At 38.6% G+C, this 25,770-nt stretch overlaps 1 protein-coding gene across 2 annotated transcripts in view; it reads right to left on the bottom strand.

Moving 5' to 3' along the window:
* Positions 1-4,897: 4,897 nt before the first annotated feature.
* Positions 4,898-25,770, bottom strand: part of BMP5 (bone morphogenetic protein 5) — a 119,539-nt gene continuing 98,666 nt past the window's right edge. The window contains exons 4-7 of one of the 2 annotated variants that reach the window (XM_075554050.1): positions 20,359-20,553; positions 9,115-9,191; positions 7,547-7,657; positions 4,898-5,047 (exon numbers count right to left, since the gene is read on the bottom strand). In XM_075554050.1, the coding sequence (XP_075410165.1) occupies positions 4,898-5,047; positions 7,547-7,657; positions 9,115-9,191; positions 20,359-20,553 (533 nt within the window). The remainder of the gene's footprint in view (positions 5,048-7,546; positions 7,658-9,114; positions 9,192-20,358; positions 20,554-25,770) is intronic. The other variant, XM_075554051.1, reaches the window with a different exon arrangement.

The raw sequence follows: 25,770 nt of genomic DNA, 5'->3' as shown, positions 1-25,770 counted from the left end.
TTATGACAAAAACATAAATTACTTAGTATCACCTGAAAATAAAAAAAAAAACGTTCTCCTACAGACCACACCCAGAACTGAGTGTCAGTGTCTGCTTTTGGGGCTCCTTCCAGAACTACACTTTGTCCACTTTGGAAAACACTGCTCTAGATCACCATTCCTAGTTGATGTTACATATATGTATATGTATATATATAATATTAGTCATTTTAATAGGTGCATAGTAGATCTCTTTGCTCTTTTAATTCACAATTCTTCGTGGCCCAGATCACTTATTGCTTCGAGTCAAGTGGCCCTCTGGGACAGGGTGGAACTGCCCCTGTGGGTTTCTGAGGCTGTCACTCTTTACAGGAGTCTCATCTTCTCCCTCATGTCAAATGCTGTTAAATATCCTTTCCTATAATTATTTTCCATCTATGGGAAGGGAACTTAAAAATTATGGAAATTTTCCATTATCATTCCATTCCAGTTTTCAAATAATTTTTTCAAGTACTCTTGTGTCTAAAGACCAAGATAAGTGGAACAGAATGTAGTGCATTAATAGAACCACACAAACATAGACCTCGGCACACAACATAGACATAGAACTCTAATAGATCTAAACATATATCTAATAAAGGACTTTCATCTAAAATAAATAACCACCCAAAGTTCTCGTCTCAAGGTGATTTCCACGCATGGCTACCACATGTGTTGTGAAGAAGTTCCTCAAAGAACTGCTTTGCAGGCTGAGGTCTTTCTGAAGACATTTCCCGGTGTCTTTCTTTGCTGCAACTGCTGGCTGAGTTCAAGCCATCAACATTTAGGTTAGCTGCTGATAGTAAGCCACTTCTAGAACCCAGGGAGTTAAGTCTGCATAAAGAGCCCTTAGAAACCAACAATCTAATGATAAAATAAGTCATATCTCCAGATAGACTCCCCACCAAGAGGGTCATAGAAATGACAAATAATTATAAGACAACTTGCCATAATTAGTTTTGCTAGCTTCTAAGTGTGATTGTTAAGTTTTATATCAACTCGGCTCAGCTGAGATATTCAGTGGTTTGGTATTTAAGACCTTGTAAGCCCCCAAGACATGGCAATCAGGTGTAAGAACATTAGGGTGGGATGCAACATCATTCCTTAGGTCACACCCCTGATGCAATCAACGGAAAGGAAGTTGCCTTAGATGTGTGGCCTCTTTCTAACACCTGTGGACCCTGAACAAGCTTGTTTTTTGCTGCATCTAGACCTTGCATCTGGCTCATTGACCTCAGAGTCCTTGGTTTTGAGTCAATTAACATATTGTCTGCTGATCGCCAGCATCATAAGCAGCAGGTAATATGACCTGCCATTCTCCTATGCAGTCAAAAGCTTGACCAGCTAACCTGGGATTCATTCACCTCTGCCCCCACCAGACTACGAGCCTCTTGTCAAGCTTGGTTCATTATTCATCTGTTATGTGAACCAGGAGAAGCCCTCAACAGGGCCAATTAGCCTATTGAGTAAGTTTTAAATTTCCATTTAGTTTTCCTTTCTGAACCTCTTTTTGAGTCATTTAAAATATTTTCATATTTAATCACTTTTTTCCTTAAATATATTTATTTTATTGTCTATAATCAACAATCCCCAAAAACGACAACTTTATTGGTTTGGGTATATCTTTTTAAAATTTCTACTGACTCTTGTGATACCCTATTTACATATTTGCTTTTTTTGTGCTTTCTTTTGTTTTGATTTGTTATGAGCTTAGGTTCCTTACACATTTTTAGCGGTAATTCTTGGAGGTCAGGGTTTTAGATAGAGTCCCTCAAAGAGGATGTGTGCTTGCTTCTGTCAAGTGCTTTCTCAATAGATCAGGGGCCGCTTTGTAAGCTCTGCACGGAGTGGGATTTCTGACTCTACATCCATGTGAAGGCTGCATGGAAAAACATCATTACAATCCAGTTCTTGACATGGTTTCTACTGCATTTCGCCGCGTTGTTGTGGAAACGGGAGCGGAAGTAAAACACTGCTGGCATCATTGCCCTAAACCTTGCTGGTATTGTTTCAAGATTAGCAAAAGTCTGGTGTGTATGTGCGGGGCTTTCACTCTCATCACGCCACGTATGATTCGCAGGACTGGAGGCTGCGCGGCATCTGCCCAGGCGCGCATCACTGTGTACAACAAGGACCAACAGGGATGATTTTAGGCGAGCTGCCAATTTAAAGTGGCAACTAAGATGTGAAGATTATGGTTTTTGTCCCCATGTTTCCCGGCAGTTCCGTTTTGATTTTTAATGGGCACATTTGATCCGTCTCTCTTGCCTTAGAGATCTCGATCTTTCTAACAACCTCTAACAAACATTGCAAGGGATACTGAAGTTATTTTTGCAGAAATATTGCTGTTTATAGAGTTGCAAGCTTGGATAGAATGTCACTTTCTACCTAAATGATTAAGAACACTGGCTTTGACTTACTTTTTGTACTTGCTCTTCAATTCAGATTGCAATCATACTCAATGAAACACATATGTTTACTTAGCAATGCACATTATTGGCAAAGACATCTACAGATGTAACTTTTAAAAGCTTTATGCAAAAACAAAACGTGATGAAAACATATAAAAGAATGTAAACTGAGCTGGAAGCTGTATGATAGATTGAGCACTTGACTAAATGCTTAGGAGAGAATTACTTCTGTTTCAGAATGAGCATTTCTCCTATCTTGAATGGAACTGTAGCATCAGCTAATCATTCATTGTAAATGTCTTGGGAAATGATATTTGCCAGACTGTAAAGTAGCTAGTAGACTCTGGCCGGGATTTGATTATTGTAAGATAGGGGTTAAAAAAGGACAATACTATAGTGAAGGGAAAATTAATTTTGGATTTTCGTTCTTTCTTAGTTCAGGGAGATTATTCCTACCTTCTTCAATTTCAAATGACTTTGTTATTTGTAATTTGCGTACTTATCTTAGAAACTAAAATCAGAGCACTTTATAAAGCAAAATAAAATCGAACACACAAACAAAAATGTCTCCTTTAATAATGAGCTGGGTTCTAAATTAAAGTAGTTGGCAACACGATTTTGAGTAATAGTCTTATTGTGTAACAGTCATTGGAAAATAATGTAGATGAATATACCAGATCACACAATACACCACCAGTTGACATCTGATAAATTTTCTTAGAGTCTTAGTTTATGAGGTACTTATAGTATGGAATCCCTCTTAAATAAAGAGCCAAATCAAAAAGCACAGTAGAAACTAACATCATAAGTTTAATGTATCTTAAAATAAAGAAATATATTTAAACAACACATTTAAAGAATAATATAATAAACGTTTGTTTCTTATTCTTACAATGGTACACCATTATTTCAAAAATATATTAATGCACCCCAATAAAGCTATCTTCAAATTTTCTTTAAGATAAATTGTATTTTAAAACATTCCAACATAACTGAATTAAAAACAAACCCATATTGTTTTTTAAATCTATTTCTCATATAAGAATGCTTTACAGAATATTAAGGAATATTTAATAAATGGTCCTTTAGGAAGAATTTTAGATGCACTGTAAATCACCCTAACCATGGAAGTCACCCAAAGTGGTACGTTATCAATAAGACAGGTCCCACTCAGAGAAGTCCGTGGGTGCATAGAGAAGTCTTTGAAGGCATTTTAACAGAGGGGAAATAAATTCACGTCAGAGGGAAGAACACACATGTACACACACACACACATGACAGGAACTTCCCAATTAGAATCATTTGTACTTGGAGGAAGCTTTACAAAATCTGTTTATCAAATAAAATTTTCATTGAGCTCATTTTCAAAGATATGAGAAATGGATTTCAGCTGTTCTTTCAAAATGATAATTCCTTCAAATTCATCCTAGGACATTTGGTAATTTTCCCCAATCTATGTAGTTTCTTTGCTTTGACCTCAAATAAAATTCCTTGCATGGCATCAATCAGGCTACAACTTTATTTATAAATTATATACAATTTGGTGATAAGGAATCAAGAAGATGGCTACATTTTACTCGTGGCGACTGCTCTGTAGAGAGCAGCCCATGTAAATGTTTCTTTATTTTGGACACAGTTTTTAAATCTGGAGAGAGAAAAATCTGCCACTGTAGTATTCTCGATAATAGGCAGACATGATCTATTTGAGGTAAGAAGGTTGTACTATAGTTTTTTTGTGCTAACACGGAGGGCTGTGAACCTGGACACTAGCTTGTCTCCACAGAATGCCGAAAGCTTCAGGCTCGTGGCAAAATCTGCAGTCCTCGAGCCAAGAAGGGACATGTTCCTACAGTGCCACCCATTCTGAGAAAGCAAACACTTATAACAATGATGTGCAATCTCTCAGTTTCTATATTCTGCCTACCATTTATTTATTCAAATCCAGTTCAACGTTTCAGTTTATTTAAGGAAACAAAAATGCTAAAAGAAAAATTATATTTATCCAAGCAGTTTTGTTTGGGTTACTTAAATTTTAAGTTTTATTTCTAAATAAATATCCTATTATAGTTTTCATTGGCACAACATAACCCAACTATTAAATTTCCTTAAACAAGATTAAACAGTCAAGGGAGTTCTGTCTGATTTCATAAAACTTATAAAAATTGTATCAGATAAAAATGTTGACATGGAATTCAATGGGACTCAATGTTTCTCACTGCAAGAGAGACTGGGTAACCTATTGTGGGCAATCTTTTGTGACTTGTAAGATAGATTTCATTGATAATGCAACCACAAGGAGCCTATAGATCTTTAAATAAATAAAAATGACTACACACATGATATTGTACATAGAAAGATGAAATGAGTCAGAATAATTTTAGTAAATTTCCCTTTTTCTGAAAGTATGTTTTTTATTGCAGCCATATACTTTAACACAGATCTTCTGCTATTGCCATTATTATTTAATATTAATGGCAGCCACACGAACGTACAACCATGTTTCTGTATTTCTTCAAAATGACATTCGAGCTGTCATCAAAGTATAACACGGAGATGGCGTTTAATTTGGTTGGGGCGCAGCAAGGCTTTGGTACATGGTCGGGGAACATCAGATGAACCTATAAAAGAAAAATGTATGTGTGTGTATTTTCATTTCCAACAGAAAATAAAATGACTATTCTTTTATCAATCATAATCCGATACTCTTCTGCTGACCACTCACTTATGCTGTATAAGAGAGGAGAGGAGGGCTGGTAGGAAAGGGTGTATTTGTAAATATTAATGCCTAAGTTTTACCCATCACTTGAATTATATGTTTGGGACTGGAGAAGGGGGAGGGGGGGGGTGCCACCTAGGAAGGGAAACTCCCCTAGGAAAAATTCAGTGGAAATTTTCCTGGAGGCGAGATCAGGAGAACTAGAACTGAGAATGCTTTCTGATGAAATCACTATTTCTCTGTCTACTGTGAAAAATATAGAACGTAGAAGTGCAAATTTGCAAAGACACAATATGGGATTGTAAAAAGATTTGGATATATGAATTAATTCTTGAAATAACATCCAGTAATAAATGATAAAAGTTTTACCAACTGTGAATTTTCCATGGCAGAGCGACCACCCTAAAAATCAGCAAACTATGCTTCAAGTATCATCCAATATCTGCTCTAAATCAATGATTTCAACTTTTCTCCACTGATTTTCCCCCCAGCCACATTGACTAAAGATCGATATCCGTTTACTTTAGTTCCTACTGCTTGGACAAGTACCAACATTCCGATGCAAGCGCCATGAGCAGCTTCACAGTGAATATTCATCTTCCCTAAAGAGTCCAGAACGGTGGCTGTATATGAAAGTGGAACTCTGTTAGTCCCGGTTTCTACTCCTTCTGATCAGACTGGCGGTCCGCCTCTGATCTGCACTGTCGGAACAGGACGCCCCTTCCTCCTTCCTAACGGTCCCCTCCGGCCTTCCCCCTGCGGAGCTTACGGGAAGTCCACCAGTGAGTCTCACGGGACCTACAAACTCCACTACAGACTCTTAGTGTTTTGGCTGCACACTGTTCCGGCTGAAACGACAGAGGAGCCGTGCATGTGGATAGAAACGGCAGGAAAAATGAGGTGGCCTGACAGAAACTCGACATTTCCTAAGACCTCACAAAACTAAAACTTGGATAGCGTCTACAAATTGGAAGCGCAGCTTGCGTCCCTCGTCGGCTTCATCTTCCATAACGCGCACATCTATGATTGATAGCCTCTGTTACAATGGCCTTGGCAGGCTCGTGGCGCAGACAGTCTGAAAAAACGGATAGCTCTTGACTGGTTTCTCCCACAGATTAGTCACAAACATGCTCTGAACACCAGCCCCGCCTGTCTTCCCGTTTCATGTCCTACGCGGAACAAATGTGAACAATGCCAGGAGACAAAGTTCCCATGTCCATTTGAGTTCTGTGATGACTTATGTCCTACATCCCAGGACAACGATGCAGAGCAAGGTCTTGTTCCAAATCCGTGTCATACTTTTTAATGCCTGTTTCTTCACACTGCCTTACGAGCTGATAATATGCAGCTACACACACACACACACACACACACACATACACACACACTATATATCTTTTCCTTTTTCTCCTTCGTATATAGCCATATGCATATGAATATATATGAATATGTATATATGAAAGGAGCAAAATTAAAATATGAGAAAGAGGAAGTATGTGACAAAAGGCATTTTGCAATAATTAAGTCTTAATTCTAAGCCAATGAGGCCCCTCGCTTAATTCCTAAGCACATATTATTAATGCTATCATAGACACTAGCTTGGATTATATTGCACGGTCTACTACTCCTTATGGAAGACTCCCCTTTAATCTTCCAGGGCTTGCTCCAGTATCATGTCACTAAATTGTGTGCAATTAGGTGCTTTAGAGTTACAGAGCGAGGTTCTATGAGCTCATTAAATATAGTAAAGTCATTTAGAGACCACAAAGTTGGCTACTTATTATTTTGTTCACAAAATAAAAAAAATAAGTCTAAGGTATTAGAGATTCAATCTCTGCTAACTCCCTGAGCATAGCAGGGGCAGGAGGAATGGATGTTCACACTAAATATTAACAAAAATTAATAACAAGAATAAGAATTGAGACATAAAATATAGCTTTAGACTTATATTCTACATGAAAGAGCTTTCAAAATACCAAAATATATTATGGAACATTCTTAAGTATTAGAGTAAAAGCCCTCACGTGAAGTTCAGTATAACTATTATTCCATGTTTTCATAATGATTACTAATGAATTGTTGAGTTAGAAGCAACCCCTGGAAACCTGTGTTATTAGTCATATTGCACAGAGAAGACATCGGTGCAGGGGGGGTCACTTTGTGTGATTACTCCAAAGTGCCCAGTCCTGCTCCCATTCTGGATTCAAGGCTGTTACACCAAGTCTGCAATTCCTTAGACTACCCACAATTTGCATTCTAGTTTGAAGAAGTAAAAACATTTGAGGAAAGAAGATGATACGTTGATACTCTAAATGTATGTTTTCCTTGAAAACAGCTTCACACTGTGTCTGTATAATCTATTAAAATAAACCCTTTTCAACCAAACAAAAACAAAGCATACCAGAGTCTGGACTATGGCATGGTTGGTGGCATTCATATGAGCATTGAGTGGAAATGAACACTCTCCATCACAATAAAATGCAGCATATCCTTCTGGTGCTATGATCCAGTCCTAACGTGTACAGAAAACAAACAAAACAACCACAGAATAAGAGTCGGGCACTTCTTATGGAATTCTCAAATATATTTCTTCTGGATAAACTTCCTGTTTTGACTCAGCAACTATTATTCTAGCTAGAGAGAGAGAGCCCTCTCTTTAATTTAAATTTAAATTTGAAGTTTACAATAGAAGTATAAATATTTGTGTAAGAAATTTTCCTCTGTAACTTATCCCAAGAGGATGTTATTTAAGATATTAATAGTATGCATTAATCAATGTATTCTTGAATAAAACCCCGATCATGGAATAGCATTCAAATTATTCTTTAAACAGGAAGTGATGAACTCTGGAAACTTCAAGTGAACCAGAAAGGAAAAGAAGATAAAACTTAATTGAGATCATTCTCATTACACTTTAATAACTCATTTTTGGCTTTAGAACTCTGACAGCTTTCTCAGCCTTTAATATTTAGTCTATGTGCTGCTTCTATTTCTTTTCTTGCAATCATTTTTTTAGTCCCTGTAGAAAAAAATGAAACAAATTTCTGAAAAATGTACTCCAAAAGTTTTAGAAAGCTAAAGAATTGGCAGAGAGAGTAATCGTCCTGGTTTCTTCGTTTCATTATTCCAAAGAAGTGAATCAGGGAACAGCGTTTAAGTCTTAGTAAACTATTTATCTTTTAATATTACTTCTCAGTAAAATACATCATTTTCTGAGACTGTATTACAATGTGATATAGGAGCTAATCTAAAACTTCAAGTTAAACTGTCAGCCCATAAAGCTATTAAAAGCTCTTGTGGTTCACCCTCCTTATCACTTGTTTGTGAAGACTATCAAGAGATGGCACTAAGCTTTTTAAGGGAAAGACCTCTTTTTCCTCCTTCTGCAGATCAATCTGCACAAACAGAAAGATAGAGCTGACGATTCTGCTTCCTAGACTCTAATAGCACAAAACTAGGAGGAAGCAAAGGGGGCGCTTTTGCTATTCTGACCACACTTGTCTACGAATGCCAAATTTTAAATTAGGAATAACTATACACCAGTGCTTTTTTCACTTCATAAATAACACGGGCCATATTTGTTCGTTGGCAAAAGCTGTATTTCATTTTTAAGCATAAAACTATGTAGATAAATTATATGCTGAAAATTCATGTACAAATAATTTGTTATTAATAAAAATTACTGCCAAAATTATGAGTGACTAGTACTTAACCCTGGAGCACTGATGGTGTAGTCGTTGTGCGTTGGACTACTAACTGCAAGGACATCAGTTCAAAACCACCAGCTTCTCCTCAGGAAAAAGACAAGGCTTTCAACGCCTGTAATGAGCTCCAGTCTCAGAAACAGAGTCAGTTCTATCCTGTCCTGTGGGTCAGTTTAAGCCCACATCGACTCAAAGGCAGTGTGTTTTTCAGAACACTAAAGGAGAAAGCAGAGAAGCAGCACCTAAATGTACTGATTGTCCTTACCTGCCATCCCAGGTCCCGGAAACTCACGTAGAGTTCATGCTTCTTGCAGGCTTGTTTTTGTTCACTTGTATTATAATCTGAACATAAAAATCACATTTTAAACAATGGGCAGTTCACCAGATATATTAATATTTATTTTGTAGGATTAGAGATGAGACAGTATTTTGAAGCTGTAAATATAAGTTTACATTTTAAAGCTAGAGCCAATTACTAGCCATGTGATCTTCAGACAAGTCAATTGCCCTAAACGTCTTCTGTAACATGTAGAAATTACCCCTTACTATGTATCTTTGGAAGTTCAAAGGGCGGAGCCCTGATGGAGCTGCGGAATAAGTGCTAGGCTGCTAACCTCAAGGTCATTTCAAAGCCTCCCAGCTGCTCCATGGGAGAACAATGAACTCATCTGCTTCCCTAAAGATTGATGGTCTCTGAAACCCTAGATAGGGTTGTTATGAATTGAAATTTAAAGGATGACAGTGGGTTTGGTTTTCAGGTTTAAGGAGTACCCAGTTACACCAGTGCACAGCTTAGGGCTTTCCATGTACTAGCTGGTCAGTGAATGCTCCTACACGATCTCATTCATCTTCTAAACCCAATCCCTTGATGTAGAAGCCATCATTATACATAGGGACCTATCAGACGAGGAAGAACTGCCTGGTGGGCTTTTTAAAAAGGCTCTAAATAATTATGAAAGCGTTCAAGCACATCTGTCGACTTTGGAGTGGCTGGTAGGTTTGAACCTCTGAGTTGGTTAGCAGCCAAATGGCTCACCACTGTTCCACCACGTTTCCTCGTTCATATTATAGTGGCATCTACTATGTTCATGTACATTAAATATTTGTACAATATTTTGAACATCTTTCACAAGGAAGATCCTGGAAACGTATAGTTTGGGGTGTCATTGGGATTTTATTGGGATCAGCATCTTAAGTTCAGTATATCCCAAACTGAAATTCTGATCAGGTTTCCAAAATCTGTTCTACCACAAGCGCATTCATTTTTGACTGACTGCAGTGGCCTCGACAAAAGAATCCTGGAATTAAAACATATTTTTAAATTTCTTTCTCACCCTCACATCACTCTCTCAACACTATCTTCAAATTGCCGCTCTTCTCCCCTCCATCACTGGCATCCTGCCTTCCTGACTGAAAGCATCATTCCCTCTCACCTGGGTTATTGTAAATGGCTCATTGAAGTTCTATTTCTGCCCCTCCACCTCTGTAACCCAGCATCCAAGTGGGTCCGTTTGCAAAGTAAATTGCAGTTCACTTCCTTGCAATAGCTCCACAATGGCTTCCACATTACCAAGAGTGAGCTCTTCTCTCGGGCTTAGGAGGAAGGCTCTATGGAATTTGGGGATATTACCATTCTGACTTATCTTTTACCACACTTCTCTCTTATGGACTAAACGGTGTCTTCCAAGAAGATGCACTGAAGTATGCTCTGTCCATGATGTTTATGAATGTGCCCCCATTCGGAGAGAGAATTTTTCTTTGGTAATGTTAATGAGGCCCTAGCAGAATACAGTTTATCCTAAAAGTAATCCCCTCTCAGTGAAGTAGTGTCTCGTAGAAAGAGAAAACTGACATATAGAAGAAAGATGCCATTGTACATCTGTCTACAAATCAATGTACATCCCGGGACTCGAGAAGCTGCCAGAAGATGAAGACAAGGAATGATCTCCGATGAGAGCAGATAGAACACAGCCCTAAAAATACAGTGAACTCAAACTCTTAATGTGAAAACTGAGAAAATAAATTTCTGTTCTTTATACCTAGCCAGTGAAGACACTCTTCTTTGCCCATCGCTGCCATGACAGTCCTTACACATGGGCAGGCTTACTCCCACCTCAAGGGTTCCCTCTCAGAAATGCTACTCTACTGGCTACTGACCTGGCTGATTCTTGTATCATCGATGGGTCTTAGCTCAAGTGCCATTTCCTTGGGGAGGCCTTCGCTGATTATACTATGTAAGTTTTCAATGCCCACATCCAATATTCCTGATTTCCCTCACTTTGCTCTGATTTTTCTATTTCCATTTCACTTATCACTGTTTCATATGTTTTAATTTACTCATTTATTCTGTATATTACTGAGGTAGTTTATTGTGCCAACCTGGCCAATGAACACATGTGGGGTTAATTGAAGGGTGGAAGGATAAATGGCTCCATGAGCCTCGCCTTTCTAGTTCATTGGTCTCTTGCTTTGTGATGGTAGGAACAGGGTGCAGCTATCTTAGCCAATTCCCTGCTTCAGCTGGCAAGGCTCACTTCCTGCAAGACATCCCTGAGGAGAAGCCACATGGACCTACCCTGATGCAGCCCTGGGTGCTGGAGCAGCCGTGTGGAGACCCCTGCCAACGCTGAGATGCTTACACATTCACTGATTCAGCTTTCTTCCTGCAGTCGGCATCATAGTGTGCGTTTTGTGAGATGGAGGTGGACTTTGCGGATGGGTGTCAGACATATGGGTTAATGAGTTAACGTTGGACTTGTGGGTTTGTGAAGCACTGGGTTGGGATGTTTTCTTGATGTGCACTTAACCTTTATATAAAACTCTCTCTTATACATGAGTTTCTATGGATTTGTTTCTCTAAAGTACCCAGACTAACACAATTACTTAATGCCTGCTTCCTTTTATTAGAATGTGACCTCCACTAGAGCAAAGTTGTCTGCTTGGTCCACTGATGCTTTCAAAGTTCAAGCTATGAAGCCTGCTACACAACAGATATTAGACAAATGTTTGAAGATTTAATGAGTGGATTCTAAAAAGAATTTGAGGCAAGGAAATATAAACTTGTCATGATATTTTTGCGGTGTAATCTTAAAAATACATATATTTTTGTAATTTCAAAAAGGTAATTAGCCAAGGAAGGCCTTGGGCATTGCCGCCCCCACAGCAAAGAAGGATGGTCCTAGGCGTCCCCACATCCCAACAAGAAAGGCCCCAGCCATTCCAGAAACCCAACAATGAAGGCCCTGCATGCCCCAGAGCTATCAAGATCATCGATGAGAAAATGGGAACAAACTTAAGAGCCCTATTGCAGTGTACATGCATATTATCAAATATAACTAAAGAAATACACCAAGAAGGATGACTGGGACTTACTAGAAAAAGATGCTTATGTACATCAAAAGAGTATATAGACCATTGGCTAAATTAATGGTACTATAAATAGAATCACTATCTGCTCCATGGGAATGATTTATAATGTTCTCCAGTTAAATAATGATAATAATGATGTTTCTGAAAAGGGGTATATGTAAACTATAGATATATGAATGGATTTTCAGGTCTCACTTAATTGTAAATCCTAGTCTGAGAATAATTAGTTCTTATGGCATGGCCCTCCTAAATACTTGCCCTCATGAAGAGATCACTAAAGATATGAGTGCTATACCAAAATGTGATCAAGAAAACACATGGTGCCCAGCTATCAGAAAGAATAGTGTCTGTCATCTCAAAGTCTTGTCTTACAACAAGCAGCCATGTAAGTGAGACATCAGCTAAGTCCACCCTGGAAATTGGATCCTATGTGATCCAAGGTTTATAAAAAATAAAATTGAAATCCAGAGTGGGGAACATTATGAGAGCTTCAATTCTGAACACCTGGTTTTCAGAGGGCTATTGATGGCAGTACAGCCCCAAACCCCTTTGGGGATTAGGAGGTCGATGAATCCCTTCAGACTGTGGGTCAGGAGAGTGCATTGTAGGGTGGAGGATCACTGCAGTGTGTGTTAGGTTAAAATGTGATACCTTGTCACCTGACATCCCCTCGATCTAACAGATACTTGTTACAGTTCGTAATAGTCTCTAATTATTTTCCATTGTGGGAGTTCTCTGTCTTATTTCAGCATTATTGTTGGATTTTTTTTGCCTATGGACTTTTTTAATCTTATAAATCAAAGCTTGAATGTTTCCTTCAGTTCTTTTCAGTTTAAGATATACTGAATGTGTACTTCAATTTTGGTTTTCTACCTTCAGGTCTTTGTAAAATGTATAATATTTTACCTTGTCTTCTTGAGCTGGCCTTTGAGAGAAAGAAGCAAAGGACGGCCACTCCAAGGTCATAAAGATGTAAGTCAGTGGACTTTGCTTCATATCTTGCTTTTGAGACTGACTATTTATGGGCAATTTAAAAATATTATGTACTTGCTATTTTCATATGTTCTTGCTTTTTTTTGACATGTCTTTGTCCTGAAGACATATGTTCCCCTTAGTAAATGAGCATTATTGATATTTTTCCTTTGATTTAACCCTCATTGCTTTCTTCAACAGTGCTCAGTTAAGTTTTGAACCTGTTTAAGTGGGTATTCTATGTATTTTACCCTAAAAACCATTCCTATATACATAGATTTTCCTTTTCTCAATAGTACTTTAAAATCTTCACCATTGGCTAGATTGATGCTATTATTATTAGAATTACTAAGTATCATGAAGGGTACTTAGAATATTTCTGAAGAATCTGGTAATTCGACCTCTAATGTAGACCAGAGATCTATATAAACAGTATATATGCTAATGAATTTTTACTCACACATAATCATAAACTCTAATCTAAGAATATTGCATTCTTAATAATATGGCCCTGTCCAATACTTGCCCTTATGGGGTGATAATTAACATATGGGTGCTATAGCAAAGTGTGGTGAAGAAATCAGATGATGTATGACTATCAGAAGAATATCATCTTGAGCCTTAAGACTAGCAGCTAACTAAGTGAACTGTCAGCTAAGTTCACATGGAGGGAGCATACTACCTTGTGTGATCCAAGGATTGTAAATAATAAATTCCAAGATCAAATGAGGGATCAGTTTGGAGCTTAAAATTTGAGCACCAGGTGTGCTGAAGGCTATGGGTGACCATGAAAGCCCCAAATCCCTTTGCAGAGTTCCCAAGCCAATTAAGCTTCCAGTGGACTCTTTCATACCATTGTCTATTCATGTGACTAGTCTTGTCCTGAGATAAAGGTATTGGAAAGTGAATCATGACAGATAGACTTAGGTTAAGTTTAACATATTATTATTTGTTTTCCTTTCAATGCATTTTTAACTTTGTTCTAGTTTCTGAAATCTTTTGATTTCTCTTGGATCAAAGTTTTTCTGTGTTTTCTTCTGTTGTCATTTTTGCATGGTTTTCTTTATGTGATATCCAGGATAGGTAATTCATGGAAACAATCATTAGATTAATAGTGCCTGGTGATGTTGCTTATATGTGGGCTGCTAACCTACGGTCAGCAGTACAAAACCACAAGGCACCCCTCAGAAGAAGAAGGCTTTCTACTTCTGTAATGAGTTACAGGCTCAGAATCCTACAGGGGCAATTCTGCTCTGTGCTGTAGGGTAGCCGTCAGTCAGAATTGACTCTGCGATAGTGAATTTGGTTTTGGTTTTAGTGGAGGTTGGGTGGTAATGGGGAGCTAATTATAATGGTACAAAATGTAGGAAATGTTCTAAATATAATTGTGATGATTATTGTACAACTGTAAATATACTTAAACCATTGCATTGTACAGTAAATGAACGATATGCCAATAAACTATTAAACGACTTTAAAATATTGTGAGAATAAAAACAAACAGGGACAAAGGCAGAGCCCCACGTCCATCTAGAAAAAAAATACCTAAGAAGAGCAAATTTGTCCCCCAAAAAGTCATCTATGTTGTATTTTTGGAGCTAATCATACTTCTTTGGGAATTAATCTAAAAACAAATATTATAGCCAATAGCATATACACGTGGACTTAGAATGTGAAAGACCACAGACATGGCTTCTCATATTCTATGTTAAGAAAACATAGAAGCACTTGAAAGTCCAAATGTACCTGAGCATCTACAGAGCCGATCTTGCAGACTAAGCACTGTGCATTGTGCAGCATTCTAGGAAGGCAATGAGCAATGAAATTTACCAGCAAATCTGGATTCAAGAGTCCGATTTCATACCGTATTACGGTCAACTGCTTATTCTGTCAGGAAGACGTTATTGGATATGGAGTGAAATAAACGTTGTCCCCATACCAGCAAAGTCTCCAATTAGGTGGACTATAAATCGCTGGCAGAATAAGCTGTAGGGAAGGACACCCGGTTAGACGGATGCCCCTAGGAAATAGATCCGCCATCAGCTCTTCAGAGATTAAACTGAGAGGGCATAATGGTATCAGTGAACTGGCGGACAAAAGAAGGGCTGAATCAAGACTCACTGCTGAGGCTCCGGAGCCACAACAAATGCCAGGAATGCATGTGGATGTGCTCTGTCCTCAGTGTCAGAAATGCAGTATTCCTCTCTTTTGTCTTCTTATGACAATAATGTTGGGAAATCAAAGCCAACAGATTGAAAATATTGGTAAATATTTTATGCACTCCTTTGTGATCAATTTCTGGGGACAGTGTAAATTTCAGCTTGACTAAAAAATATGTAAATTTTTATTGCAAATGACAAACTAAAATCATGGACGCGCAAGTGGTGAAGAAAAATTCAATTCTTTCGGTCTACATAGGATCTACAACAGCTCATGGACAGACAGACAAGCAAATAAGCAGAGGTTAACCTCCTATGAGGAGAGAAGAGACACTCATGTCCAAGAAAACCTATATAACAATATCGAGGTATTGTCTTTCTTTCTTTCAAAACACACTACTCGTTCTTGTAAAGGGAAAAAATATGAGCTACAAAAATATTTCAAGATAAGATTTAATATTTTATCTGAGACAGCAGCACCTTAAGGAAACAGAATAAGATGAAATACTGCCATTTTAGCGAAAACAACATCCTAGTATCATCACTGACTCCGAAAGAAAACAGAGACAAGTCAGGACCTACAGCACCATGAGGCAGAGCCTTATTTTAAGCAATGTCTGAACATCAGTGACTGATAAAAAGATGGTACAAAGAGGTCAGGGAAGGAGCGATACTAGAGTAGACGCTATAACAATATAATGATATACAATGTGCCTTAGGGTAGTGAAATTCACGATAACGTCAAGGCAACTAACCTTTCCCCTTTAAAGAAGGGGGATTTCAAATGCTATTCCCTCCACAGTTCCGTCGCCAGCTGCCAGACCCCGTGAACCCCTCACTTGAATTTATGCATATTCAATGAAGAATTATTATTAATTACCCGTGAAGGGAAATTTATCTACAAATGGGTGAAGCAAAGCAAATGCCAGCACATATTAACTAACTGGTGTGCTGGCTTGACGTGGCTTACAAAGCTTTCCAAAGCATCCCTGTGGTAGACCTAAGAAGCCTCCCCTCAGAGCACAATGACACAAAAGCTGTCCCAACTTCGCTACGGCTGCTGTGCGGTGCCACTGAGTCAAATGTTGGCTTGCAGGCGCTCTGGTGATGGAGGATGGGCGTAATTGTAGAGAAGTATGGCGGTCACTCTTCCACTGGTGCGTCGTGAGCTGAGAGTTAGGCTGCTGGCAAAAAGGTCGGCGATGTAAACCCCGCAGCTACTCTTCAGAAGAGCGATCAGGCTGTGAGCTCCTGCAAAGATGTCTCAGCCCCAGAAACCCAGAGGGACAGCTCCACGCTGCCCGCCAGGGTAATTGTTAGAATCAACTCCGGCAGCGGGTGTGATTTGGGTTTACCTAATCATCAGTCAGAGAAGTGAGCTAGAAAACGGGGTAAAATTTTTTTTTTCAACTAGTGTCATAGACTCAACTCCATAGAGTTTTGGTTTGCTTGTTTTAATATAATCTCTCCAGGAGAGATTCAGGAGGCCTTACTTTCAAAGTACTGCTGAGTGGGGTGCGCCACAAACTTGGTTAGCAGCTGAGAGCAAACCATTTTTGCACCCCCCAAGGACCTCGTATTATTTGTTAGGTATAATAATAGGTGTCATATGGTTGACCCACTTGCTGCTCAGTTAATTGCAGCTCACAATGACCCCCAGGTCTGCAGAAGCAAGAGCTCTCCCAGGTTCAAGACTATGACCTGTAGGTAACAGTTCTCTCTGCCACCCTGTGAGCAGCGGAGAGCAAACCGTTGGCATCACACCGGAAAACATCTAAGCCTTCACTGCAGCCAACTTGTCCATAGTTGTTGCAGAGTCTCTCTGTGATTTGACGGCTTTTTAAATGAGGAAAGCCTATTAATTATAAAAACATTCCAAAGAATTAATTCCAATGAAGCAGTCTTTTATGTTTTGACTAAGTTCTGTTCTAGATAACACGAATTTACATTGTACGCCTTAAGCAAGCAATCGTGCCAATCAAAATTATGGTTAAATTCACAAAGGTGAGTTTCTACAGACCTCCTGGGAGCAGCGGCTCCCTTTCTAGTCACGTGAAGGAGGTGTATCTTTTGCACGCAGGTAATACGTTCAATAAGACTTCATTCAACAACAAGTAGTGGGTGGCTTCGGGGACTGGAGAGGGGAGTGTTCAGGGGTAGGTGCACTAAGGAACTGCTCTTTTGCACTTGACACTGGGCTCGGCTCTCCAAAAGACTATGGCTGTAAAGGGGGAGATGTCCGGAGAAAGGAATTTATTTTAATTGTCGAGAAACTAACTGCTTTAATTTTCTAGCACCAATGAGGCGTTCAATGGTTGAGGACAGGCACTGGAAAAACAAAAAGCATAATTGTTGTAACTCTTTTTATTCCTTGTCCCCTTCTTAGACCTGGGATAGTCTTAAAGTATTTCATTGTATAACCCTGGTACTATTATTGAATTTATTATTCATATTTGGATAATTGGAGTTTTCACTAGCATTTTAAGTCTCCAGAGTATCAACTTTTCTGTTTCTATTAGCATTCTCCCCCAGGTAAGCCCATCTTTGGGGACAAATCCTATGAAGCTTTTTCCTGTCCCCTTTATTACTACTCATTGAAAAGTTAAGTCTCATAGACACAAGACAGCTACGTTGTTTTCTTCTTATTATTAAAATAGGAACACACTCCAAAAGCATCGACCACATATTTCACAGAAATGGTTGCCAATGAGAATTTTTAAAAAGAACAGTCTATATTAGACTAAGTATGTGCTTTGTGTTAGGAAACTGGCGAAAAGGCATATGAATTCCAGGCCGCGTGTTCTATCCCTCTCTCCTTACAGAAGTGTGCTTGTTACATGTAGTCAGGACAGGAAGACAAATAGAGTTCACCAATAGGGAACAGGACTTTGATGATTTCGGTTGCTGGACTCTCTGCCAGAGTCATTATGAGCTCTAAAAATAAGCATACAACTTATACCTTTCCCTTTGTAATACCCAAAATTTATTTACCATTCTATTCGATGTCTAGCAAAGCTTCCTTTTATTAATGCAGTCTGCTGCATTAAATTAAAAACATTTCAACTCATTTGAGAACCATTCTACATGAAAAGAAAAATATACAACTTTGACAGGCTAGTATTTACAAGGAAGAAAAGGTCTTAGAAAATTATTTTCCCCATCTTTCATATGAAGCAATTGCAGCATTTTGCCAAACTAAACATCTCATGAAGATCGTTACAAAATAGCTTTGTAAGACGGTACTAATATCATATGTTACTTTACGTAAAAAAGATGGTTCAACTTATTGGTTAGAAAATTACATTAAAGCATCACTATATATGTACTATATATGTAGCATGTAATTCAATGTAATGCAATTCCATTCCCCGCCCCACCCCCACCCCCGTCCCTGCCCCCTCCTGTTGTTAACCACACCACAATACGATAATGTCTAACGTGATTCTCCTGGTGCCTACATCTGAGAAACACTCCAATAAGTTCCACTTTATAATTTTCTTGAGGGTCCCAGGTGCAAAGACCCTCCCAAAAAACTATAAGTTTTACTTCCTTTATAATCATTTATTTCTTATCTAAACAATTTTACATGCTTGAGTCATAAATCTCTCCTGTGTAGATTGTGACTTTGATGCTTCAAGAAATCTGAGTGAAAACTTCAAAAAGAATGGCAAATACCATTTGAGTCTTTTGGAAAAATGAAGGATTCTAATTTCTGGAATATCATATGCAGAATCAGGTTCTCTAAGTTACCCCATCCATTGTGCCTTTCAGATTATGAAGCATCTAGTGATCATTAATAAAGGAAATGGTCTTTCATGAGATATTTTTCTTAAAATGGCTGAGGAACGGACAAACATGCCGTACTGCACTTGAGTGAGATAGGTTATGTGTTGCCTATCAAATATATTCATCTTTTAATCAATAAAACCATTTAATGAAATACAATAATCATGATACTTAAGAACACCTTTTAAAACTTATTTATGGGCCACATTATATGAGATATTTATCAATATAAATAATACAATTAAGTTGTTTCATTATGTTTGCAGTCAGATGCTTTCAAATCAACAGCATTTTTGTCTCCTTTTTCTGTAATTTAGATTAAAATTGCAAGTAAAGTGAGATCAATTGTGCATTTGTAATATTTTCTTTTTTCTAATAATTTTGTTACAACATAATCCAGACAAAAACCATTCTACAGTTCAGTAACATCAAACAATATTGCTGTCTCTACCAGAATCACTTTCAATATCTTTTCTTTCATTTTTGCTCTCTGTAGACTTGCCCAACCTGGGTTTCATATACCAAAAAGATAGAAATATACATAACAGAGAGTCAAGATCGCTACCAACGATAATAACAATACAATACAGGAAAAACACAACTTGATAAAAAAAACCCCAATCAGAAAATATTAAAAATAGAACAAGCTCAAGTGTATAAAAAGAGAGATCAAATTGAAATATCTGCATTTGTTTTTCATACACCTAAAACTTTAAGTTGATAATGGTCAGTCACTCAAATAGTTAATGGAAATATAAATATGATCTCAATTCTCAAACAAATCTATTTTTCTCTTATTTGGGAAAAGAATGCAGCCTACAAAATTTTCATTAGGATCTTACTGGGGGCGGGGAGGAAATGATATGCTGAATTTACCGGGTTACCCATCCATACTTCAGGCCCTAGAGAAGCTTGCTCAGCAAATTGTGTAGTTCAGTTTTAGCTAGCGTTTGTTGATCTAGCCATGTCATAATTTTATTACTGCTAGTTTGATTTTAATTTGAACTGAATCTTTCAACACATGAAAGTAAGGCATACTTATTTTAAAATGAATTACTGAGTGATTCATTGATGAACTATTCTAGAGATGCTAGAAACATCGCTGGATGATTTAATAGAGCAGACGACGGTCCACACAGAGGGGGAATTTATTGTGGCTACGTAATTTTCAACATATGACCCCAGACGTATTCGCACACAGTGTCGCTGTGGCTTTACCTTACCTCCAACACTGGACACTCGGGAGGAGTCCTGAGGAGAGCTGGATTTATTTCGATTCTGATTTTTCCGTTTGTTAGCTGCTCTCACAGACCGCAGAAGGACCTCGCTGGCCTTGAAGAAGGCCACCATGAAAGGTTGCTTTGACTGAGGCCCGTGTCTTCCCACGAGACCAGCGGATTTTACGTTGATACTGCGGCCTGGAACATAATGCACAAGCACTGCGTTGGCAAAAAAGTGATCAACTTTACCTAACACGAATGAATTCTAAGAGTGCTCAGAGATAGCATTAGATGACTTTTGTTACACGTCAAAGATTCTTCTGAATATCGGCGGATTACTGTGACAGACAACTCCTGATGGTTTTTCATGTGCTTCATCCTTCGCCTGAACATTCACAGCCTGCCTTCGCTAGCTCGTGTCTTCCCCAACCTAGAAACCTGCAGTCCAGAAATGGACAAATCCAGAAATCTGCACACCCAATAATGATCTTCACATTCAATTAAAAAAAAACGAACTCTGGGGTTTTCTGCATCAAATGTCCTATAATTTTTCTCTATGTGTCAAAAGCTGACTGCCTCTCGGAGTGTCTTGCCTTTCTCCACCTTGTTCAAGTTCTACAAGTGTTCATTGGTGCTTTGCGCCTGCCCTACTTCTCCTCAGGCAAATACTCAGCAAATTCACAAAGCTTTTAACAGTCCTTCTGGAAGCCCAGGGTGGGAAAGGCGATTTTCTTTAAACTCCGGCTCACTCTTGATGTGAGTATCTTGAAGTGGATATGGAAATATTAGAAAGCCTTTCTCCTTCAGTTCTGATACAGTGCCTTACTGAGAGAACCTCAGAACATGCCACCAAATCTGGAGAGCCCCAGGAAAGAGAGAACTCCCTGGTGGGCGTAAAGGCCCACTTTGACATCTGTGCTGGCCTGCATGACTGACTTCTGCCTGTGGATGCGGTTGTTTATCAGAGAAGAGAGAGTTCCCTCAGAGCCTCTGTAGGAATGGGTTAGAAGCCAGCGTATCCTAGAAGCTAGAAATGGTGTTGATAAAGTACTTATTTCATGGGCGTGGCAGGAATAATAGCGACCATATGCGCAACTAATAGGTTGGAGGTGCTTGTTTTGAATGTGCCAAGCCTTTCGACAAATACTGGAGGATTTAGGTGTTACTATCTTCCCCCATTTTACAGGATCACTTCTAATTTGAACTAATTCTCGATGGAAATAAATACAACATGAAGCTCTCTCTGCTAAAGAAATCTGTTGACTGTGTGCTCTGGTCCGATGAATATCACCCAAAGTAACTGAACCCTTCAGCCTTATGTTTTGAACATCGCTGAGAAGGACTCAAAAGCCATGCGAATGTCCTCCTTCGGACACAGAAGTTACCACTTGTAGGAGTAACACATACCGGGATTTGAAATATGTGCATGATTGACTCTGACTTGCCCCATGAGAGAGGCGCGTGTTTTCTTAAGACATTTATTCAGTAAAGACTGTGGAGCAACCTCGGTCCATTGTAAAGGCTGACCTACCTTAGGATAAAGGAATGGAAGACAAGTCCCTCAAACAGCGTCGATGGCATTTTAGCAAATAAACCCTTGCTCTTAACAGAATTTCTTTTGGCAGCATAAGCACTTTTGTGTATACTTGTGTTGTACGGAGACGTTCTGCCATCAGAAAATGAGACTGTGTCGTGGGAAGCCGTACAGCTGTTGGGAGTGACACAGAGGTCCTGCAAACGTGGAGGTATTGCTTGTAAATATACAGATATACATGCTATGCATTAGGCCAGGCACCATCAGCAACCTCAACAATTGTTCTACAATGAATTAGATTCCTACAAGAACTAAAAGGGTCGTTTACTTTACCAATGCCACAACTCCCAGTCTGAGTAGAGGGAGAAGAAAACCAAAAAAAATAATAATAACCCTTATAAATAATCAAAGTAGTAAACCTTAAACAAATAAGCATATAGGTTTCTCTTTTAAATGCAAACGTAGAGTGGCTTTATGCCAGGGTCTATATTTCTTAGAACAACTCGATCGCTGGCATAAATGAAAGAGGCAGTTTGATTTGTGGTCTGCGCAGTTTCCATTCTACTTCCACTGTAACAAATGTATTAATTCAGCTCAGACTTCCTCCTGCTGGCAGCCCTTTTGCTGTAAAAAGAGAAATTAGAAGTTCCAGCCAAATACCATACCTTGAACTGACCCACTTCAATACATAAACACTTTTACAACATGTTTATTCAGGTGTAGCACTTGAAATTGGTTTAAGATGTTTCCAGTGACAGAGAACTCAGCAAAGGGGGGAAAAAAGAAGAAGAAAAAGAACTGAGAAACTTTACTATTATGGAATAGAATAACTGGCAATCTGTTCTTCAAATTTTTATATATTTTTTTCTTCCTTGGAGTACAGTATAATGGGTATTTGTTGAAGCTTGTATTTTGCCTTTTTAATGGAGTGTTAATTTAACAGGAACTAAATTTTTACTTGTGTACATTGATGAGTGTAGAAATCATTTTAATGTATGATCTTTCTAATATTGAAATAGGTTGTCAGAAGATGTCCACAAGTGAAATACAGTAATATCAGGTTTCCATTCATTATAACACACACTGACCCTTTTATAGTTAAATAAGCACTTAACAAAAAGTTCCAAGTTTCCTTTGGTTTGCAAGAAGGTTTCTTTTATTATTATTTGAAAGGCTTTCAATATTTTAATTTTTATCTATGAAGAAATAATGCTTCTCTAAAGATTTATGTTTGGAAAACTCCAAAGATGTGTGTGTGTTACAAATATGGGTTTCTTAGACTTTACAAAGGTGTAGATTGTGTATGAAGCAAAGTACCCTTCAAACCAATGTGAACTCCCTTTAAAATAACTTTTAATATTATTAAGTTTCCTCTGGGTTTCCTTTTTGCTTCAGCAATGAGGTGCTATTAAGATTCCACAAGTTCATGCTTGCTTTACCCTTGGTTTTGAGATATTCCATAGAAGCATGAACTATTTGATCCGCTTTTTCTGACACAATATACCTACACTGATAATGTTGACTAAATGTCTGACAGCTGTTTTTGTTTTTGCTGTTGTTTTGTAAGGAAATGTCATTAAGAAGTCATGCTACGTTGAATATATTGAGAAATAATCAAAAGTAGATATTTTATAATTTTTAAAAATTATTTAATTTTACTACTAAATGTATGATAATATAATATAAAATATTATGAATGTATAAGGAAGCCTACCCATTTTGATTTAGGAATAATGTATTTATGTATTGACTGATGTAGATTGATTTTTAAAGCTGATGGTATAATCCAGGTTGTTTTGGTTGATTTTTATTTTTAGACATTCCCATACATGTATTGTTTTAGAGAACTTTCAGGAGCACTGCAAACCTGTACCGAAAGCAAAGACAATTCACATTCCTTTATTCCTTGATCGTTCTGTGCATAGTTTTCCTATTATGACCACCTTGCATTACTGTGGCACCATGTTTAAAATTGGTGAACTGACACTAATACACTGTTATTAACCAGAATCCACGGTTTGCTTAGGGTTCTTCCTTTGTTTTATATAACACTATGGGCTTTTAAATAAATATATAATGTCATATATTCAATATTACAGTCTCATGCAGAATTATTTCATGGTCATAAAATGTCCTGTGTGCTGTCTATTAATTCACCCTACCCTCTTCCACCCGAACCCCTGTAAACCATTGATTATTTTACTGTCTCTTTCATTTTGCCTTTTTCATAGTGATATCAAATAAAAATTATAGAGTATATAACTTTTCAAACAGGATTCTTTCATTTAGCAATCTGCATGCATTGGCAATTCCTCCATGGATTTGACAGATCCTTATTTTTGAAGGAATTCTCATTTCAGTATTGACAGATAGAGCACTGAATGTACAAGGAAATAAATAGAGGGCAGGCGGTGGGAAAAGTGTGAAACTGAAAAGATGGGGAGGACACCAGCTTGATCCCAACCTGGGTCACAGGGGTATTGCTAGAATGTTGGCAGGTCACTCCACCAAGCATATCTTTTATTAAGAATGTACAACCTCGTGTGACTCGTCCTAACCAAAATATAAACCCCAATGTATTCCCCGTTTCTAGAGAGGGGCAATGATCTTCAGTACGCAATGTGGAGGTGTTTCTAGTGAAATTCTCATGGTCGTGTGACTAATTCCTAGAGGACAAAGGGGACGCAGGAAAACCGAACTGATTGACAGCCTCTGTCTAATCCTGGGACTGCAAGTAACATCACTTTGCAGCGTAGGTAAGGGAACAATACGGTGGGGAAAGGGTCTGCGCGCATCCAAAGGTGGCTTCAGAACAACTCCACATTAGCACAGGAAGGCAGCAGCAGGATGCAGGGCCAAGATCATGCCCTGCAACAAAGGTGGCCTGAGCACTGGCTGTAGAGAGTTGCTGCACCTTGAACGTGAACAGACTAGCACTTCAATGACATTGAGCATTTTAAGCTACACTAAGAACTTTGGGTAGAACGCCTACTTCCCACTCAGGCACCAGTGGCTTGATTCTTAGCAGTGGCGTCTCGCTCATGTACAGTTGTAAGGAGCTGTGACGGGGCTGAACGCGTTTCAGAGGCACTTCTTGTACCATAACACTGCAGTCTGCAGCCCCTGGTGAGGATGGCCCAGTCCCAGGTCACAATTCCATTGTGCATGGGGATGTCATGAGTCAGAGACCAACTAGATGACCCCTAAGGACAAAGGTGACAGAGCAAGAAACAATGTGAGTGGCTCAGAAAGCAAAATGACAATTATGGAGCAGCTGAGGCTTTATGCTAAGAGAGCAGGGGCACGTCTGCTAAATGGGTGAGGCGAAAACAGAAGACGGAGAATTCAGTCGTTGATAGTTCACATTCAATACATTTATAGGAAAAGAAAGGAAGAGGAGGCAAGAGAGTGGGGATAAGAAACGTTTTTTGAAGGCTATCTAGTGATTTCCCTGATGGCAGTTAGACTTGAGAACATCGCACCCAAGTAGACCAGGCTTGAAGGAGCCATGGTGTCTGCTAACCCAAATGAGGTCAGTTCAAATCCACCAATTGTTCTACCGGAGAAAGATGAGGCTGCTTGGTCCTGTAAAGATTTATGATCTCTTTGAGATGTTCTTCTGGGAACTGCAGGACAGTAGATTTGGTTTGTTTTGATTTATACCAGTCTTATGTAAATGGAAATGGTAATGGGAGGAACTGATCTAAGAATCCAGGGTTTGGTACTGGCCGAGAGGCAATTTTTTCCCCCTTTACACAAAGAACACCCACCGAGTCTCCACATGTGTAAACATATTTAGAACTATTCATATATTGGAAATCTATTTTCATCTCAAAATTATTGTACAGATACAGAAAGGAGATAAATAATTTGAACCTCAA

This window comes from Tenrec ecaudatus, chromosome 7, assembly GCF_050624435.1.
Source record: "Tenrec ecaudatus isolate mTenEca1 chromosome 7, mTenEca1.hap1, whole genome shotgun sequence".
NCBI lineage: Eukaryota > Metazoa > Chordata > Mammalia > Afrosoricida > Tenrecidae > Tenrec > Tenrec ecaudatus.
Note: the sequence above shows the minus strand (reverse complement) of the source record. Positions and strands in the feature narration are given on the sequence as shown.